The sequence below is a fragment of the Aquarana catesbeiana genome, linkage group LG02 (assembly GCF_042186555.1).
Source record: "Aquarana catesbeiana isolate 2022-GZ linkage group LG02, ASM4218655v1, whole genome shotgun sequence".
Classification (NCBI taxonomy): Eukaryota; Metazoa; Chordata; class Amphibia; order Anura; family Ranidae; genus Aquarana; species Aquarana catesbeiana.
In genome coordinates, this window is record NC_133325.1 from 167,738,786 (window position 1) to 167,761,016 (window position 22,231).

A 22,231-nucleotide genomic window follows, 5' to 3' on the forward strand; every position below is an offset into this window, starting at 1 on the left:
GTACTTCAATTCCTCTTTTTTGTGTGTGTGCAAGGACATTTTATGGACAGTGGGTCACATTTGTTTTGTTTGGACTTTTGGCACAGTTTGATTTCACTTATTATTATTAACTTGTTTTTCGTTTTTATGCAAGAACACATGCATGGTGATAATTTATATTTATGCACTCGTTAGAAGAATGTATTTTGAGTTTATTATGTATGATTTACAGTAGTGCTGCACTTTCCTTTAACATTTTTGGGTAATTTGGTATTACAAATTTCAGCACTGGTGGCTTACAGGTATTTCATCCAAGCACAGTGATTTTTTTCCCTTTTCCAGTTCTTGTATCTGACTGGATGCATCTGCTGTTCAGCCAACAATTTTTTGCCCAGCTCCTACAATTTTTAGATGTCAGCAGGAGGGTGCTGATAGGACAACGGGTTCACCGGGAACCATCAGACTTTTACTCCAGGTATAGCCAGCTCAATGGTTCTGTAGTCCCAGGATAAGAAACAGGAGGGCTAATTACCCTCCTTGAGAAAACCCAGGAAAAGGATACAAGACAGCTCTGAATTTCTGAGATGATCAATGTTTTTTTGTTTTTTTTTACTTACTAAACAGATATACAGTACCAAAAGGTTTTCAATAGTATATTTCACAAACCAAAGGTAGCAAATAAGAGAAGATCGTTGTTAGGGTCCACATACACTTTAATGGCCACCACAAACTTCCCAATCTTCCACTTAGTTGAGGTCTTATTCTTTTCAGCACTCCCAGCACAATGGCTCAAATAAATGTTAGTCTTGAGTCAAGGTAGGTAGATTCTGAGATATGTCTTTTTTTTATTACAGCATAGGTGAATACATCAAAAACATCCCCACAATGTCCCCATAAAGTGACCCGCAGTTCTGTACATTATATAATACAATTGTCTTGTATTGTATAATAAAATGTACACAGGTAGGATCCAGATGAAATTCTTAAAAGCCCTTCTAGTTTTCAATAAAATGTTACCCCTTTGCTGCCAGGCAGATCAACAGGGCATTGGGGGGCCCTCTCTGGCACTGAAGGGTTTTAAACACAATATATATTAGAAAAGAAAAAAATAGGAAAACATTATTTTGTTCTAGAAATCACAACACTCTTCTGACAACAGATATATTGCAATAACATACTAATGCCTTTCTAGGCAAAGTCCTTCATGAGGGCATGTTCACACGAATGTAGTTTTCATCTGCTTTTTCGCCTGACAAATCGCATGGTGGTTGGAACGCAGGCAAAAGTCTATTAACTGACTGATGAAAATCAGATGAAAGCCTGCTGAAAAATGGATGGAAAGCTGCTGAAAGCAGATGAAAAGCATACAGGAAGCTGAACAGGCCCTAATTAGGATTCATTTTGACAAGCAGTCACATAACCTGTGGATGTGTCACCTATTTAAGGTTACACTGTAACTACCAAAGCAGTCTACAAAGCAGGCCTCTATTGCAGCAACCTAAGGAAAAGATACACCTAGCAAGACAAATTCCTGGCTGCAAACATTATCTGTACAGTTTAAACACCCTCAGCAAAAGTGCATATATGATGTATAGGAAGTGCGCAGGCAAGCTGGCATCTTAGAACAATTTATTATATATTTGAAATATGTAAGGCTACTGCTTACATATATACAAACAAATCTATATAGACATATTTATCCATGCTTCAGAGATGTCCAATTTATTGGTCATGTGAACCCTCATTCCCTAAACTGCTTATATACATATATATTTATGGTTATGATTAACATGGCTGGTTGTTGTGTCAATATGTTTGGCCATATGCTTTTATATCTTTTCAAATGTGCAAAAGTCTAAGAAGAAGTGGTGGTAAAGGACTAGACGTGGATTTCCACAGGTCCTCAAAGGTGGACTAATCCATTACTTGAGTCTGATGGCTTGTGTTCAGCAGCTCACCACAAAGACTGGGACCTCTCAGGAGAGGAGGTTCACTCGAATTGAGAAATTCCAGAGCAATAGGTCAATGGGAGTGTCAACCAAAAAATCCTTGAAAATCCAAACTCTTTATTTGTTCAACTGGTTAAAACCAAAGGAGCACAGGACCATGTGTTTCAGGGACCAAAAACTCCATCAGGGCTGAGTGACATGGCAGACTGTTAAATGGACTAAAAATAACTCCTTTACAAACTGATTCGCTGCAAGGGAATAATATAAAGCACAGTCAGTGCTGGTGTTAACACCGGAAATGGTGTATTTTTGAGTCAATTTAACATTTTACTATTTCGCTGAGCCCTAATAATAGGGGAATTTGTGCCCCCCCAACTGCATTGGCTATCCTGTACTCTTCATATTGCAACCAACTGAACAATTAAAGATTTAACACTCTCAGTGATCACTGGTCCTGCTAGTTCAGTTCCCAATGTAATTATTGTTTCTGACTATTTTTTTGAGAGATATTTTCAAGCAACTGATGCATAACAGGAAGTAAAAGGAAATTTCTTCAAAAAGAGGGTAAATCCCTGTCTTAGAGCTCACAATTTTTACAGATCTGAACACAACAGTATTTTATGGTATGGTCCCATGCACACTGTTCCATAGTGTTTCGCGTTGTAAACCAAAACTAGAAAAATACATGTTCATGGTCCCCCAATTTTACACTGTATGCGTGTAAATGTGTGCGCTAATGTACACTGCTGTCTACATGTTGTTGCCATTTACATGTTGATCTTGAGCAGCGGCGATGGCCAATATGGTCCATGTACACATGTAAACATTAGCACAAACATTACATGTGTACAGCATATGGCCAAGCTTTTAATGCAGGATCTATGCAAGGTCCTACGTAAAAACAACAGGGCCATGTGCATAAGGCCTTAAACAGTTAACACCATAACAGATTTCCACATGGAAAGATTCCCACTCACCTCCTTTTCCTGTGACAGCTCAAAAATGTTGGATTTTTCCATCACTGTACTGTACTGTGACAGTGGTCACCAGGACCAATAAGGAGAGTGAATCTTCCCTGCCGAACCCAAGAAAACAAAAAATCTGTCCAAATTTACACTGTCCAAAACTTTAAAAGATCTTGACTTTACTCACGCTTTGATGGAAATGTACTGCCACTAAGCATAAAAAATGGGAGTGTAAGGTGTGAAAGTAAAGCACACATACTACAAAGAAGATCAGCTAAACGTGAAACATATATTAAAATTTGGGAAATGTGAAAGTTTCAGTTTATCTGTACAGGCAGTAACACCCTAAACCTGTTAGCATTACTCATGTACCATTGGTTAAGAATGTATTGCATTAGACGAATAGCAGCCAAGAAACATGGAACAGGTTTAGGCAAACAGTCATGACAGATGGTACTGAAAGTCTTGGCTTGCCTTGCATATTACAGCTGGAAAAGCAAAAACATCCTCTTTCTCCTGGAAAAAAGTGATGTGGGTGAGAATAGCTGAACAAATGTGACAGAATAAAAACACATCTCACTACACTAAAAAATTAGAATGCTCGAATTTCAATTTTGAATTCCCAATATTTGCCTACATTTTATGGGAGAAAACATCAGATTAGTTTGAAGAAAATGTGAACCTATTAGAAGTTTCCACTTACTCTGAAGTCATGTCTAGGTGACATAAAACAAAATCTCAAGCTTTGCTATGAGGCTCAACACTTCCCCACCTTTATTGTTGCTGCCTCTGGTCTATGAGGAATGCGATATTATTTAGCAATTGCTGATTGATCCTCCTTCATGAAGTGCAGCTACATTAAATAAAAAACAAAAAAAATCCACCATTAAATAAAGTATTTCTGGTCAGGGAGCATCCACTGTAGTGGTCACATGACTGCTCACTGCTTTGTCCCTCATCCATCCCTGGCCCACCCACTTTGGGTTTACATAGTTTCCCTTCCCCCTTAGCATGTGCATGCCCTTCCCAGGTTAAGATGAATACACAATAGTCACATCAAATGACTGCCTTCAATCCTAGCACCATGAGAACTGGGGGCTTCATAGGCTGAAGCATTTACACATGGGTGGCTCCATGGAACCCTGAAGGCAGTGAAGCCACCATTAAGATGGAAATAGACTACAGAGAAGCTTCAATCGAGTGCAAAAAAATAGTCCTGTACTAATATATCATATTTCACATTAAGGGTTTAATAACACTTTAAAATGTACCTGTAGTGGGAAAAAACCATTGTACCATATGAAAGACCCCTGAATCCCATGGTGCTTTTTAATGCAAATACCAACCAGCTTTTGTGGTCCTTGGCTCTAGCGCATGCCTTCCCACCCTTACTATTGGCCAATCACTGTGGTGTGGCATCACTAACCAAAAAGTAGGCACATGAGGGTAGAGGGGATGGCCAGGAGCCTGACATTATGATAGCTATTTTATTATTTGCATTGCAGAGCACACGGTATCTCAGGAATCTTGGAGAGCTCTACATGGAGGCAAAGTCATCATGGAAGGGCCTCGGAGTGCTACATTTTAGTGTAAATGATTTGCAATTTTTCTTTATATGAGCTAGTTTTAGATTGAACGCCAAGTGCTTCCCCTGCTCCTGGGTCACCAAAATGCTAGTGCCAGGGAGAGTACAGCAACAAAAAGAAGACAAACAAGTATTCGTCATCCACACTAGCAGTGTCTGGTGTTTTTTATAACTGTCAATAAAGTTTTTTTTTTTTTTTACGTATTTTTTAACTTGATTTCTTAATGTCCATATCTGGTTCAGTCTTCAGATCTGTGAATGTCAGTTATATATACCCCAGGCCCATTCCTTGCCTGCCAAGCTGAAACTATTCTGCTGATCTTAATTTTCTGTTTCCACTTCTGATGGATTGGACCCATTTACGACAGAGGGTTATCAATGGAGTGACATTGTAAACAAATCTGTAGCGCTGTGATGTATATTTATTTACAGTTTTGTTATTATTGTGCTTGGTATCTTATTTCCATTAATGCAATGCTTACGTTTTAGTGTCTTATAATTAGAGAAGGGGATGTTATGTTTATTCATTTCCATGGGAGAGCAAACCCTTATCAGAAGTCAGCTCTGCTGAGATGGAACAGTTGCTTAGGGTAGGACATGTGATTACAGCCCACGTTCCTCCCAAAAAATAGATTATGCTTAGCCTCTAGAACGTACCTTGACACTGTGAAGCAAAGCACTTCTACTTCCCATTAAGTTGGCCTGCGTAGAGAGGATGCTGTAAGATTCCCCAGCTGACCTGTCATACACAACAGGACAAAAAAGGGGCAGAAGTATGCAAGACTTTTAGAACCACTTGCCTCTTCTAAAGCAGAAAGGATGTCAATAGCAATGTCATCATGTGGTCACATCGATTTCTTTTTTACAGAAAAGTATTTAAAGCTCCATGCCATTTTGATAAAAATCAGTGTGAAGCAATGTCAGTGAAGCCCTTGTACTGTACTGCGTTATAAATTATTTCACACATTTTTACAAGTCTCCTCCTGACACTGGTAAAATGGCAAGTACGGTATATCACCCGACACCCTAAAACCTGTAAATGTAAGGTAATGTAAGATAATGGAGTTCTCTTAACACCTGTAACCGCCTTGATCTCTTCCAGAATGCCAGCATTAGACTGCTCAATGCAGAATAACACAGCATGTAACACATACTTCTTATCCATTCATAGAAGATGTCATTCAGATAACGGTGTAATCCTTCTAAACTAGTTTTGTTGTGCAAAAAAATTCCCAGTATGGCTGCAAGCTACATCGCAACAGTCTACTTAGACATAGCACCTAAAAAGTTATTCTAGGTATGGTACCATATGTGTCTGCTAAAGTTGAACTCTACCAAACAACTAAATATACAATTAGGCCTCGTTCACATGGGCATACTAAAGCACGTGCCTGTGTGACGCCTGTCTTTTTACACACAGGGATGTGCAGGTGTTCCTTGCTTGGACACGGTCTTTATTCTCAATTTGACATCTTTGTGGGTCCCTGGATGCATATTGTCTGAGTTTGGGCATCTGCACCCGCACAGCTGTCAATTTGGGAGCAGTTGTTGCTTCCCAATTGACAAGAACGGGACTACCTGTACATCCCTCTGCGGGCAAACATGGCCTTCACACAAGCGTACACTTAAGTACCCCGGGGGGGGGGGGGTGGCGGGGCTTGGCCCAAAGTACATATATTGGAGCTGTTTACCCAATAAAAAAAAATTTGTATTCTGGTCCATCCAGTCCTGAGACTTACACACAGGAGAGCCAGGTTAGTGACCAAACTTTTCTCTGCTGATTGTCCGTAGTAAACCATGCTTGCCCTAGATTACACAAGCACTTTCTAGACCAATCACTAAGCACTGGTGGGGTCACATGCTCCCATATACCAAGAAATACTGAGTATTTTCTATGTTCCCAGTTGCTGAATGGGAGGAAGGAAGGCAGTAAGACAGGAGGGGAGAGGAAAGGAAAGATCAATATGTGCTGCTGGGCAGGGGGGAATTAAAGTGATCCTGTTTTTTTTCCCAGCATGGGCATAGCAAAGATTCAAAGTTAAGATGTCACAGACCTGAACAATTCAAACTGAGCATATTATAAAAAAAGGCATCAGCATAGAATACCCTCAGTAAAAAGTGCATTATAAAAATAATCAGTAAATGCAAAATATGAAAACTAATCTATATGAGCCACAATTCTTCCACCCTCTGAGGTTCTCTATTTTTTAGTAAGGTCCCCTATCACAATAAAGGGAAAGTAGTTTAAGTCAAGAGGGGGTCTGCACTCAGTGGGAGAATGAGATCTACACTTAACATCAATTGCTTATATATATATATATATATATATATATATATATATATATATATATATATACACACATACATACATATACACACACACACAGTATATATATAAGAAGTTACTGATCACTTCGACATGCCATTGTCAAGATAGCCTATGCTTGCACACTTTTTTTTTTTTAATATGCTCAGTTTCAATTGTCCATACTACTGACAGGTTTACTTTAAATTGTATTTAATGTTAAGCTACCCCTCTCCCCCTACCCCCAAAAAACACTTGGCAATTGTAAAAATACTCAGAGAGGATTGTTGCCCGATCATGGTGTAGCAACTGTACTGCCTATGGGCACTCTCCCTGCCACTCACAAAAAGAATGAATCAAAGAAGCTTAACTTTTTTGGCCATTCAAACTTTTATCTAACATAAGGCTACTAACAAGTGTGTCCATTTATACTATTATCATTCTATAGAGCAGAGGTCATAATTTTGATTGCCATCTCATGGGTTTGGGCATATTAACAAACTGCAGAAAATGAGCAAACTACACAGTAGTGGTGACATAAAAAGGACTCTAGCTCAGATTAAGGTAAGGTAACCACAGACCAAAGATGTACATCACCAGATCTAGCTCAGTTTGGATATTGATGTCCGTGGGAACTCCAGGGAGCTGTTCTCGGTGGAGCTAACAATCAGCCATGTTGGATGTTTCTGGCAATCACTATTGTACTTGTTTCCCTGGGATTAGACTGATAACCAAGGTGCTGACCTGCTCTTCTCTTATACCTAACAACCACACATACTTGGTTTATCCAATAAGACATGTATATAAAGAGACGATGTAAAAAAAAAAAAAAGAAGAATTTTCAGCAGCTGAATCATGTAAGATAATGATTTGGCACAGACATCCAACCTCTTTCCTAGAAAAAACTTTTTTTTTTTTTTTTAAAGATATCCTTCATTCTCAAAAGATTGCTTTACCTTCATTCAACATAGCTTACGTATATTTGTGGTATATACTTATATGCATATGTTGACATTTTTTTATCATTATGACTATGTTTCATGTTTGATCTTGTAGTCCTGGTGATGGAAGAATGCTGTTGCCCCTGAAATGTGTTAGCTGTTTTTATATGACTTTATGTGAATTTTTTCCAACACAGAAAAATGATTATGGACTCTCATCCAGTTTTGGTCTGGCACACCTTTATGCATTTCTTTAGTTTGGGCTACAGATTTAACATGTCAGCCTATTGTTAGTCATGAGCTATGCCATCTATAATGTGTAAGCTACTTTTGCTAGTGTTTAGAACGTAATATAATGGGTGCGATTACTTAACAGTCTTAGAAGCAATGACCTTTTATCCAAGCTTGTCTTGAAATTCTAACTTTGTGCACTGAGAGGAGAACGGTATATACTCAAGCAGTGCCTATCCTAAAGAGGCACAGAAATGGAAGAACTGCATAGCAATGGTGTCAGCAAGAAGCTAAGTAATGCTAGATATGCAAGAAATTTAGTGCAGTGTAGTTGATGGCTGCTTGTTTTTAATGCCATCTGCAGCTGGGAGTTCAGCATTCATTTGGAAATCAGAAGGAATTCAACCACAAAAACTGAACTATAACAGAGCCTAATAGGTGATAATTATATTGTATATAACATGGTTACCACAATTATGGGTCAGTAATAACAGCATTTTAAAGGAAAACACAATCTCCATAATAGTCCAAACCCAAACAGTCATAATACTATTGGGGTAGACAGCATTTCACAACACAGCATCAGCTATTTGGTAAATGAAATCTGCCCTCTCTCTCTAGCTTTAGCAGAAGTTTGGTGTTAATTTATACAGAAGAATAAATCATTTTCAAGAGTGTACACATGTGTGTGACTTTTCATTCTGTAATGGAGATGAAGGACACGTAAGTGGCCTCTGCCAGGCTAAAACGTCTTATTACATAGATCACAAAATTCACTTACCTTTAAAGCTAATGTACGTAAAATACTGAATATCAAGGTCTGGGCAAATGCATGGAATTTTGTTTGTAGCATTACTGGCTTTTTACAATATTTAAAAACTTTAAACGTGTACCTGTTCTTTAGGTTAAAAGCTCAGATACAATCTGCCCTGCCCTCTTCATAAACTGCCCTACAAACCTCAGATGAAGACACCCTATACACATACACAAGATATGGCATTATAGGTCATTTCTACATAGATGTCTTCTCTTAGTTTTAAGATTGAATTATAGCATGCTTCTTGCAAATATCAAATATACAACCTGAATTTTCTCTGCAAGAAATAAAGCTAAATTTTTATGGATTTAAAGAAGATATCCATGAATCCCATCAATGTTTCAAAATAAAAAAAGAAGCAGAAAGAAGGAAAAAAAAGTAAAACATTAACAAAAATTGCACCGCCTTGTGCTGTGCTGCAACATCTAATAGGCAATTATAGGTGTGACTAAGGTAACGGCCCAGCAAAAAACATTATGCACTGATGCTGACAGGTTGGTCCTTTCTAGAGGCTTTTCAACTACAAAGCTCATATAATAGAATTCCAGGTAAACTGCAAGGCCTGGACTGCTCTGTAAGATAACAAATCATTTTCTTCTCCAGGGGAATCAGACACGATGACTACTTACTGGATGGCCAGCTAAAACTAAGCCACCCATGGGTAACTCAATGTCTCTAGAAGTCTCTTTCTCATACTTTAGTGTCTCATAAGAACTGTCAAATCATCTTTCAATTCACCATTAAGGTAAACCTTCATTGAACAGTTATTAACGTTTAACAAGTTTTTCATAACTTTGCAAAAACTCCAGTGTGGGGTCAAAGTTCTCATTCCCATTGCAGTTTCCAAGAAAAGTGAGATCAGCAAAGGAGCTAAAATGGGAGAACAATAAGAAAAGTGAAACAAAGGCGGCTTTTCTTCTATGGGAATTGTTTTTTTCCATCCCAATTTCTCAGTGCCTCTATAGAGCACAATATTCCCCCTTTAGTCAGCAGTGATGCCTTTGGCTCGCAGCTCCTCCTGGACTCTCAGTAAGTAGGTGGGGTCAGGGTAACCAAATCTGAAATCAAATATAGAACATAGGTTAATTACATGCAAATGCAGGACAGCATAGCAACAACTCCAGTCAAACTAAAAACATCTTCTATGAAATTTCTTAAGAGCAATGCAGCTTCCTTATCCAGAGCTTTTTTATCTGTAGTATAATGCTCAATGGTTCCTGATAACAAGCTTTAATGGGAACATCTAATTTTGGGATTGTGGATTTCTAGGCTAAGAATTCACAACTATGCCTATGACGTCCAGCTCACTTCTCAGGGAAGGCGGCTGCAGAACGCAGACTGACTTGCAAGATTCCAAATTCCTGACCTGTAGTCCTCTGAAGACCCCATTAATCCTATTTCCAAGAAAAGTTATATAAATCTTAAATAAGGGAGTTTCTGACCTCAGCATAGTGGCATTGTTTCCTGCCCTGCATTAGCAGTTCCTAAAATTGCGTTTCAAAAGAAAAGACAGCTCAACAAAGGAGCTCTGATGGAGTCAGTTCAATGGTAATGCATTTCAATGTCTCACTTCTAATTACAGGCGGTCCCCTAGTTACAAACATCCGACTTACAAACGAAGGGAGGCCACAGGAAGTGAGATGAAATCTACACCTAGGAAGGGAAATTCACCCCTGTAAGATTGTCATAGGGACAGAAAGTGAGATGAAATTGTCTGAATAAGGGCACAGACAGCAAAACAAATGTTACAGGAGTGTTAACCCTTCCCTATGCTATCCAAAAAGCTTAAAAATGTTTTTTCTGGCTGGAGCTACACCTAAAAAAAATGTACCTGTTCCGAATCACAAACAGATTCAACTTAAGAACAAACCTACAGTTTTCCGAATCCAGGATTCAATTCACATGAATTTTTGCCCTAAAATAACTCATGTAGTATTTATCCCAAAAGTAGAAAATTCACAAAAAAACATGCGTTATTTAAAAAAAAAAAGTTAAAAGTGTTTTTTTGTTTTTTTTTAGGTTAACAAAGATCCTGTTCCTTTACAGCATGTTATGCAGCACAGTGTTTGTGCTGTATCATTTGGCCCCCTGTATCACCTGAAATACCTGACTGATCCTGCCTGGTTCTGCCCTCAGCTTTGTTAACTGACCACGGTATATCATGGCTGCTGAGCCCTGACACTGGGGTCAGTTTACGTGCCTCCGTCATCCGCGCTCCCCCCTCTGTGCCTGTCAGCTTTATGTCCATGCCTGCCCGCCCCCTCTCCTCCTGCTGTTTAAATTAGGGTTAAATTTACACTATCCTCTCAGTTGATTCATGTAATGTCCCCCTGTGACTGTGCTTTATAAAAAAAAAATGCAGCTATATACTGTACCTGTTTACAGAGCGCTGATCGGCGCTCACGTGACCTGCCAGCTCTCTCGTCTCCCGGTCTGACAGCTGCAGCAGGCAGGGCCAAGGATCCCCGGTTGACGTCAGTCAGAAGGGGAGGAGGAGAGAAAGCTGGCGGGTCACTTGAGCACCGGTCGGTGCTCTGTACACAGGTATATAGCTGCATTTTTTTAAAATCCATTATATATTATATATCCATTTTATAAAATCCATTATATCAATGACAATACATTTGCTGCTGCTTTACATGTCAGAATCATGGCAAGTTATTTTATTCTAACATGAGCAAAAAGATTCTATTTTTATTTTGGGCACAAAACATGGCTTCTCTCTCTAGACTGGTACATTCTCTGCCATAGATTGTGTGAGCTGCAATCCGGAATGAATGTTGTAATAAAGCACAGTCATATCAAGGCCATAAAAATCCATTTATCTTTTCCCATGAAAGCAATTTTGTTCTCACATAATAAAATAAGCTTTTCATTTGTGATACAATGCAATATGAGTTTCATTTTATGGAATGGAGAAAGCTCTGTATTATGATTTAGTTAATTGCCTGACAAAATCAGTGCTGCCCACCCTGTATCATTTCGGGACATTTAAGTAAACATTAAAACAGGCTATTTTATCACTGCTTCTAACTGCTCTCTCCTGGGAAAACATGATAGCATTTTAACAAAATACCAATAATTCTTGTTCAAATTAAAACTAGTTTAGGCTATCTGCAGACATGATCTGAAAGCTTCTAAAGACAATCAAGTAGTTTTCAAGTACCAGACTTATAGACCAGGGGAAGTCTATATAATGTCCCAGAAACTGGTAGCAGGGGGCAAACCAGCTGTATGGCCCCATGTCTTTGCCACTGATCAAGGGCGTAACTATAGGGGTCAAAATTGTGACCTGGCCCCATGCTCTAGAGAAACCGATCTTCATTTTCCTCCTGCACCCACTGAAAGCCTGCTTCTTCTCCTCTCCCTCCAGCAGGCATTAAGCAGCTGCAAGTCAAAAATGGAGTGGATTTGTTCCTCTATATGCCGCCCCCTCCGCTCCTCCTATACAGTTTCCTCTTCTTTCTGCTGCCCACAGGCCCCTGTGTGCTCCCCACCCCACACACACAGCTCTGCTGGCTTCCCCCCTCGCCTCTCCCGCCGGCTGCTGTGGGGAATACTTCAGGATGGAAAGCAGGTAAATTTGTAATTTACTGGCCCCTTCCTTTTCTGAATGAACAGAGTCAGTGACTGGTACTGATCGCTCATGTGTCCATTTATAATGTAAGCACAGTAAACTGTGTTTACTATGCTTCCCTGTTTGAATAAATGGGAAACTATAGAGAGCTATTCATGTTCATTCAGTCTGTGCAGCTCAGGCTGTGTCATAGGTACATAGTCAGGTTGGAAAAAGACACAAGTCCATCTAGTTCAACATAAATATAAATACAAAAAAAAAAATTGTGTGTGTGTGTGTATATATATATATATATATATATATATATATATATATATATATATATATATAAACACACACACACACACACACACACACACACACACATACACAATCCTTCACCCACAGTTGATCCAGAGGAAGGCGAAAAACCCCAGCAAAGCATGATCAAATTTGCAATAGCTGGAAAAATATTCCTACCTTATCCGCCGAAAGGCAATCAGATTTTCCCTGGATCAACTTTACCCATTGTCCTCAATCTCCTTTCTCTGTCTCAAAGGTGAAACATCAGAAGTCTGTTTAGACTTCTGATATTTCAACAAAGCCCCCCAATGGGGCTCCAAAACAATTGTAAAAAATAAAAAAAAATAGGTTGTAAAAAAATTTATAAAAACAATTAAAATGCTAAAAAAAAGATATAACAAAAATAAAAAACTACCGACACTAGTGGCAAATTACCAGGGTCACAAGTCAACTTGCAACCGGGCCCTGGGGTTCCGTCCTCCGGGTTCAGAGGGAAAGGGGGGGCTCTTCATGGTTTCTTGTGCCGGGGGCCCTGAAGGTTCTAGTTACCCCTCGGCCACCGACATCTATTTTCTATACAGGAGATGACTGATCAGTGGCAAAGAAGTCTCAACATCTTAATGCGATCGTAAGCAATTCCCGTGGTCTGACTTTATGGAAATTATCTCCAAAATTTTTTCACATAACAAATAATGATAATCTGCCCATAGAATGTGCAATGACCACACTAGACCACCACTTTGGGCAAGTCTGGCTTTAGTTCTTGGGTAAATCACATGAGAATATATCACAAGTGAGCAGGTATTTCAATGACAACATAAAGTCTCTTACAGTTGTGGTCCTCCGGTGCAATTAGTTTTATGGTGAATGTCATTCCACGTTATAACATTAGGTCGTCCTGTGGTCATTGAAGTCCCAATGGTAAAGGTCAAACGTTGATCAAAGGCTTTCCTAAATAGCGCCAGAACTTTGTTCCCCTCAGGGCAATCAGGTAAGTAAGCTACACGAGTTGTTCCTGGATACCTAACACCAGGATTCGGGTGTTCTGTCTGAAAAGAAATACAGAACAAAAGGTCAGAAGAATATAACATGCTATAACACCCACATAAATGCATGTTTACAATACAAATCTGGTTAATTTTTATCTGTTGGCATAAAAAAGGGAAAAGCCTTTAGCGTGTGATAAAGCACAGCATCAGGTAGGTCCCCCCAGCCAGTTGTTTGACTACAATCGATCAAGAGTCACATATGTTGAGCTTTCTTTAGCTAAGAAGAAAGCTGACACAAAAATTGCTGTAGGATGTAAATAATTGTACCACATGAAGAAAGGAAGACTTTCTGCAAGGGCTTTTAAAATAAAAATAAAAAAAATCCAACTGGCAAAGGCTCATTAACTGTCCTCTATAATGTATAAAAGGTCATAAATGTAAACGTAAAGAAACTGCATCAGCAGCCAAATTCCAGTTGTCATTTTTCTAGTACCGGTTAAAATGCATTACAAATAATCTCCTCTTCCCAAAACATAAAAATGAAAACATTCTTTAAATAGGAAAATCCGCCACATTTCTGTAACATTTGGATATTGTGAAGAGACTGTATTCTTGTTGTTCGTGTTTTTGGGACGATAGCCCCTCACTTCCTGTCTGGTGACTGTGACAGACCAACAGTGACCATACAGAAAGTGTGAGGAAACGTTCCTCAGAGTGGCACAGACAGCCAAAACCCTGGCTAGAGTTACAATTCAACCCGGTTAAGGACTGCCCCGCGTACATAAATAGTGACAGGGCAGCCCTTAAGCTCAAAATTACGTACCAGTACGTGATTCCTTTCTTCGGCTCTGGGGCGTGCACGCGCGCCGCTGGAGCCCCGCTCCCGCTGTGATTGGACACAATGTCTGCCGCAAACCCGGCGATCCATCGACGAGAGGCAGAAGGGTGCTCTGCCTATGTAAACAAGGCAGATTGCCATTCTGTTATAAGAAAGACAGAGAATTTGTGTTTCTTTTAAGCAGGAACACTGATCTCTGTCTTTCTTCAGTTAAACTATCCCCCACACAGTAAGAAAGCACTCCCAGGGAACACAGTTAACCTTTTGATTGCCCCTGATGTTAACTCCTTCCCTGCCAGTGTCATTAGTACAGTGACAGTGAAATTTTTTTAAAGCACTGATCACTGTATTGGTGTCACTGGTCCCCAAAAAGTGTCACTTAGTGTCAGATTTGTCCACCGCAATGTCGCAGTCCCGCTAAAAATCGCTGATCGCCGCCATTACTTGTAGAAACAAAACAAAAAATGTCCATAAGTCTATCCCATAGTTTGTAGAAGCTATAACTTTTGCGCAAACCAATCAATATGCGCTTATTGGGATTTTTTTTTTTTTTACCAAACTCATGTAGTAGAACACATATTGGCTTAAATTTATAAAGAAATTAGATTTTTTAAAAATTTTTTATTGGATGTGTTTTATAGCAGAAAGTAAAAAATATATTATTTTTTTCAAAATGGTCAGTTGTTTTTTTGTTTATAACGCAAAAAATAAAAACCGCAGAGGTAATACAATACCACCAAAAGAAAGCTCTATTTGTGGAAAAAAAAAAGTAATCAATTTTATTTAAGTACAGTGTCGCACGACCGCACACTTGTCAGTTAAAACAACGCAGTGCAGTATCGCAAAAAATGGCCTGGTCAGGAAGGGGGTAAAACCTTCCAGAGCTGAAGTGGTTAAAGTACTCTAAAATAATGTCCATCACTAATACTTCCTCTGCTGCAGGGATCTGTCCAGGGAACTATCCTGATTTTGGTGAAATCATGTCTTGGCTGAGCTCCCTGCCATATCTAAAGTGTATTTAAAAGAGTTGTAAAGCCTCATGTTTTTTCACCTTAATGCATTCTATGCATTAAGGTGAAAAACCTTCTGTGCTATGGCTGCCACCCAGACCCCCCTTTTTCGCTGTCTTGGGTCCTCATTGAATAAACTGATAGCTGCAGGAGCCATTGGCTCCCACTGTTGTCAATCAAATCCATTGACACGGGAGCCAGGGGTGGGGCCGAGTCCTGCTGTCTGTGTCAATGGACGCAGCAGTGGGACTCGAGGGCGCACCTGCATGGGTGCCCCCATGGAAAGTGGCTCTCTGTGGGGGCACCCGATGAAGAGGAGGAGCCAGGAGCACCACTGGGACACCCCAAAAAAGGAGGATCGGGGCTGCTCTGTGCAAAACCCTATCACAGAGCAGGTAAGTATGACATGTTTGTTAATGTAAAAAAAACAAACCTTTACAATCACTTTAAAGCCATGTTTTAGTGTTGGATGAAGTACGGAAAGTATAGAACCTTTCAGCTAACTGTGCTCCTCATGGGGAGATTCCTCTTGTGCTACTGACCATTGTACTAAAAGTGAAATGAAATCCAAAATACAGAGTTGTAACCAAAAATAAAAATGGAATCTTCCAATGAGCAACTGTGTAAGAGAGGATTTCCTCCACTAATGGGGCGTACACACGGTCGGACTTTTCGGCTACAAAAGTCCGACAGCCCGTCCGACAAACTTTCAACGGACTTTTGGCGGACTTTCTAACGAACGGACTTGCCTACATACGATCACACAAAAGTCCGACGGATTCGTACGTGATGACGTACGACTGGACTAAAATAAGGAAGTTGATAGCCAGTAGCCAATAGCTGCCCTAGCGTCGGTTTTTGTCCGTCGGACTAGCATACAGACAAGCGGATTTCTGGGTCCGGCTGAGTTACGACGTAAAGATTTGAAGCAACTTCCAAATCTAAAGTCCGTCAGATTTGCGACTGGAAAAGTCAGCTGAAAGTCCGGGGAAGCCCACACACGATCGGATTGTCTGCCGGATTTGGTCCGTCGGACTTTTGTAGCCGAAGTGTCCGACCGTGTGTACGCCCCATTAGAGAAATTTCCCCTCATTTTCTTTTGTGTTCCTGAGACACAATGAGGAAATAACAGGTAATCACCCTAAATTTTAGATATAGAGTACTTTGATTGGAGCTGAGCCCTTCCCTAAGCTTGCCACACCTCCTGGCTTGGGCTTTAACACTTTTATTGCTGCTGCCTTATAGGTTTTTAAACCTATGGAAAGTTTTGGCTATCATGGTTTGTTGTCATTTAGCAGACATAGTGACAGATAGGGGTGCAAAGGATCGTCATCGATCCGTGATCCGATCCGCGGAGGTTGATCCGATCCGTGGAGGTTGATCCGTACGGGACACCTCTGTGGCCTCGGCCATAGGAAAGGCCGCGGCTTTGGCCTAGCTCCGGAGCGGCGGACATCTTGGTACACCCGGCGGCCGTTTAGCACGTCGAATGACGGAGCGATCACTTGTAACAAACCGGCGTCATGTCATGACGCCGGTTCCTCTCTCTCTCCCCTCTGTGTACTGATCTGTACAGTGGAGGGGAGAGATCGGATGGCAGCAGTGCCAATACCCTGCTGCAATGCCCTGCCAATACCCTGCTGCAATGCCCTGCCAATACCCTGCCAATACTCTGCCAATACTCTGCCAATAGGGAGATTGTGGATATTGCTGTGGGGGAGATTTTTTTTTTTTGTTGATCCGAAAATGATCCGAACCGTGACTCCTGATCCGAGGAACGATCCGAACCGTGAGTTTTTTGATCCGTTGCACCCCTAGTGACAGATTTAGTGTCTATTTACTTGTTTCAGTCTTATCTTTTATAATTTAAAGAAAATTTTGACATTTTATTTGTTTGCATGAGTTTTTGTATGGGTCCTCTGCTTTTTAAAAATGTATAATTTTTATACCCCGGTTCAACTACATCTTGAGTATGTGGTCCAGTTTTGGCCACCAATCCTCAAGAAGGATGAGCTTGAACTTGAGAGAGTCCAAAGAAGGGCAACAAAGCTAATAAGGGGGCTGAAGGACCTCAGTTTTGAGGAACGACTACAGACATTAAAATTATTCTCCCTGGAGAAAAGATGCCTAAAGGGTTTGTAAACCCTCGTTTTTTTTTGTTTTTTTTTAAATATCAAACATATTATACTTATCTCAACTATGCAGTTTGTTTTGCACAGTGTGGCCCTGATCATCGTCTTTTCTGGGGTCCCCCGGTGGCTCTCGCGGCTCCTCCCCGCATCGGTAAACCCCCTGGGAGAATCGCTCTCCCGGGGGGTTACCTTGCGGGCGTGCTCCTGAGTCCAGCATTTGCGTCTATAGACACAGAATGCCGGACTCAGCCCTGCCCCCCGGCGCCCGCATTATTGGATTTGACTGACAGCAGCGGGAGCCAATGGCTTCACTGCTATCAATCTATCCAATCAAGAGCCGAGAACCCCAGGCAGAGGGGAAGAGCGCGTCTCCACCAAGGGAACGAAGGGCTCAAGTGAGTAAAACTGGGGGGCTGGGGTGCCGGTTACTGTCAGAAGTTTTTTCACCTTAATGCATAGGATGCATTAAGATGAAAAAAACATGAGGGTTCACAACCCCTTTAAAGCAGAATATGTTTGCTATATACAAATCTGTATATGGTGACATTGGGAGAAAACTAATTAATCTAAGGTCTCTAAAGAAGACATGTGACCACACAATGCAGTTGGATGAGAAGCAGATCAAACTGTGTAAAGGGTTCTTTACTATTAGAGCAGTGAGGATGTGGAACTCCTTTCCATAGTTGGTGGTATCAGCAGGGCGTGTAGATAAATTAAAAAAACTATTAGATGAGTTTCTTAGCAAACACAATGTACATGGATATTGAAATAGGTAGTGTCAAAAACTCACATCTTTATGCAACCTTACAAACTATGTACTGTAACTATGTTTTGTGGATTTAGGTACCTTTCCATTAAAAAAAAAAACAAAAAAACAAACAAAAAACCAACATTTTAGCATGTGTGCAAAAAGAATTGAAATCAAAGGGGTTAAGGCTAATCTCTAAACTGTTAGACAAGGTCAATTTGGTTTTATTGCAGGCTAGCTGGTAAGTGAGCTAGGAAATTTTATTTGTTTTTGATGTGCATTGCCCTTCCATGTGCCCCTTGCTACAAAGGCTAGTTATTAGTGGTTGCCATTTGTTTGTACAGTTGGTGAATTGGTGTGGGGATGCACTGGATACCTTCAGATGCCAGTGTGCCCTTGCTGGGTGTCCAGGTCGTCCCAATACCTTTAAGGAGAGGTGGGCTCCCTCCAGGCAAACCTGCCCTTAATCTAACCATTGCTAGATTTGCACCAATCTAGGAGACTCTCAAATCTATAGAGTTAGGACCGTAGTACATTGGTGTGCCTTGATGTGGCCACTGCGGCTTACACATATGTTTGCAAAAGTGTGCGACTAGACCAGCCTTTCTCAACCTTTTTCAATACAGAGGAACATTGAAATAACTTTTTGGTCTCAGGGAACCCTTGCCAAAAATTACCATATCTACAACTCATGATACCTTGCTGTGATGGTCAGTAAGAAGAATGCCCCTTATACTTGTGGTCACTGGGAAGAATTATCCCTGACAGACAGTTAAAAGATCAATGGTGTCTGTGGGAACTTGTATGAGTAACAGAGTTTGCTCATTGCTCAAGCAACCCTTAGCAACCTCTGGAGGAACCCTAGGCTTCCATGGAAGCCTGGTTGAGAATCCCTGGACTAGACCCCTTGTTTTTAACGTGAAATGTTAGACAATTTGGTTTTGTTGCAGGCTAGCTGGTAAGTGAACTGGGAAATGTTTGTTTTTAATGTGCATTGCTCTTCCATGTGCTCCTTGCTACAATGGCTTGGTTATAGGTTGAGGTAGTTACCATTTGTTTGTACTAATCTCTAAACTGCAGGTATGTATTCACCACTCTAGAAAGAATTGTGTTTTTGCTGAAGGACAGTCTCTTTAAGAAGCAAAACAAAGAATGATTTATGAAAACTGCAACAAAGTCAAGCAGTTTGCTGCAGTTTTCATTTATCAGCCCCATTGACTGGCTGCTATAGGTCACACAGACAATTTCTTTTTAGACTAGACTTAAGCAGAATTTACTCTTAAATACTAAACACTTCAATTTTATTACCAGGATATTATGAAGTGGTTGCTTATTTTACTGTATCAAACAAACATTTTTCATATACAATACACAGTAATCCTTTTCTTGGCTTATGTATGTCCCATTACTCCTGAGTCACAGCTTAGTGGCAATAAGCCACAAAGCACATTATAGGTTCCTTGGGATGGATTACTGTTGAGGTGTATATAAAATGTCCCATTGTGTAACTGAATAAATAGTCTGTGCGCTCCAGCTAAGCTTTAAAGATGGATTAGAGGTAGTTGGAAGAAATTGTTTATTAACGTAACGAGGAAACGGGAAGAAAGTCATTTGTATTTAGGAAAGGCTTTCATGTCACCTATGAGAAGTAATGGGCTCACACAAGCATCATTAGACCGTTCTCAAAGGAGATTTTTCTTGATTCCAATCAGTTAGGTAATTATTATTTAAAATGTGTTTTACTTAACAAGTCAGTAGAGGAAAGGCAAGCCTTAGGCAGACAGAGGAAATATTTAAATTTCATAGTCCAAAAGTTCATAGCACAGAACGAGAGGTTAGCTCCTCAACAGACTTTGTCATGCCCTTCATGGAGAAATCAGAGTTCAAAGTACAACTGGTACATCATACCATGTTTGCTGAATGTGAACAGTGAAAGGATCACTTCCTGTTCTTATGAAATAAAGACCACTTCTGCAGAAATGTACTGTATTACCATGGTCATTTCCAAAAGATCCTCCACTCATTACTTATATGGCAGGGGTATCAATTTTATCATGGGCCACGTCAAGCATTATGGTTACCCTCAAAGGGCTGGCTGTATCTGTAAGATTATATAAATTTATCCAGGGCTTTTTTTCTTAGACGGGAACTCAACCAGGTAACTTTAATGAAGGGTGGGTGTGGCCAAATTGCACTAACAATGGGAAGATTTTAAAGGGGAAATAAATACCAGGAGTGCGTTATGTGCGGATGTCAGGGATACGCTATGTAAAGAGTGAAGAGTTCAGGAGTGTGCTAAATACAGAGTGCAGAGATCAGGGGTGCGCTAAATACAGAGTGCAGAAATCAGGGGTGCGCTAAATACAGAGATCAGGGGTGCACTCTGTACAGAGTGCAGGGTTGCGCTTCGTACAGAGTTCAGGGGCGTGATATGTACAGAGTGCAGAGTTCAAGGGTGCGCTATGTACAGAGTGCAGAGTTCAAGGGTGCGCTATGTACAGAGTGCAGAGTTCAAGGGTGCGCTATGTACAGAGTGCAGAGTTCAAGGGTGCGCTATGTACAGAGTGCAGAGTTCAAGGGTGCGCTATGTACAGAGTGCAGAGTTCAAGGGTGCGCTATGTACAGAGTGCAGAGTTCAAGGGTGCGCTATGTACAGAGTGCAGCATTTAGGGATACGCTATGTACAGAATGAAGAGTTCAGGGATATGCTATGTAGAGTGCAAAGTTCAAGGGTGCGCTATGAACAGAGTGCAGTTTCAGGGGTTCCCAGTGTACAGAGTGCAGGGTTCAGGGGTGCGCTATGTACAGAGTTCAGGGATACGCTAGAGTGCAGAGTTTAGGGATACGCCACGTAGAGTGCAGAGTTCAGGGGTGCACTAGGAACAGAGGGCAGTTTTAGGGGTTCCCTATACACAGAGTGCAGAGCTCAGGAGTGCGCTACATACAGGGTGCAGAGTTCAGGGGTTTGCTGTGTACAGAGTGCAGGGGTGAGGAGTGAGCTACATACAGAGTGCAGGGATTAGGGGTGTGCTAAGCACAGTGTGCAGGGTTCAGCTCTCTTTCACAGGCAGGCTACATCTCACACCCATCCTCAGCTCTTGCCTCTGCACCACTGTCCCCCAACCCCACCTCCGTACACATCTCCCCCCCCACCCACGCTTCCTCGCATCTCACTTACCTGGCCCAGCTCTAACACCTCCCAGATGCGGCCCGTGTGCCTTGTGTTTGACATGTGTCATATGGTATTCACAAGCCATACACAGGCTTTGTCTAAGCTCAAAACTGAAAGTAAACGACATACGGTTGTGCTCCCAATCCAGAGATCTTCATCTTTAAATCTTAGTGCTGTATGCTTTGACTTGTCTTTTACGAGACTAATGCGATGGTTAAGAACAGAATAAGGGCGACAAGAGGTCACAGCCATACAAAAAAACCCCCAAAAAACGTAGGGCTTGTTCATGCGCGTGTGGATACCGGTGTTTTTCTGCACTAGAAAAAAGCCAGTTTATGAAAGGGCGCGTCTGCATTTTTCCGCACCACAGCTCTCTGTATGTTTTCCTGTATGGCTAGAGTTAACGAGCCCATAGGGATTAAAAAAAAAAAAAAATTACAATGCAAATGCACTAAGACGACTGCATCCCCTCCAAATTCTTGCATTATAAGACTTTCTGTTGACAAACAGAAGGTATCACTTTGACTGTTCTTTTGCTTGTAAACCATTTATTATTTACGGGCTAATGCAGGACGACTTTTTTTTATGTGCTTTATACAACACAGAAAAAACACTGGCTGCATACTTATTATAGATGAACAAATCTGTCTGGGTTCACGTTGTGGTTGGTTTGTTGACCCAGCGTGAAGTCTGAGAACTTTAGCATCCAAC

The 22,231-nt window shown here is 40.8% G+C and overlaps 1 protein-coding gene across 9 annotated transcripts in view; it reads right to left on the bottom strand.

The window, feature by feature from the left end:
- Window positions 1–800: 800 nt before the first annotated feature.
- Window positions 801–22,231, bottom strand: part of DTX3 (deltex E3 ubiquitin ligase 3) — a 177,619-nt gene continuing 156,188 nt past the window's right edge. For all 9 annotated transcript variants that reach the window (XM_073613773.1, XM_073613771.1, XM_073613775.1 and 6 more), the window contains 2 exons: window positions 13,463–13,680; window positions 801–9,830 (listed from right to left, as the gene is read on the bottom strand). In XM_073613773.1, coding sequence (XP_073469874.1) covers window positions 9,755–9,830; window positions 13,463–13,680 — 294 coding nt within the window. In that variant the 3' untranslated portion in view covers window positions 801–9,754. The remainder of the gene's footprint in view (window positions 9,831–13,462; window positions 13,681–22,231) is intronic.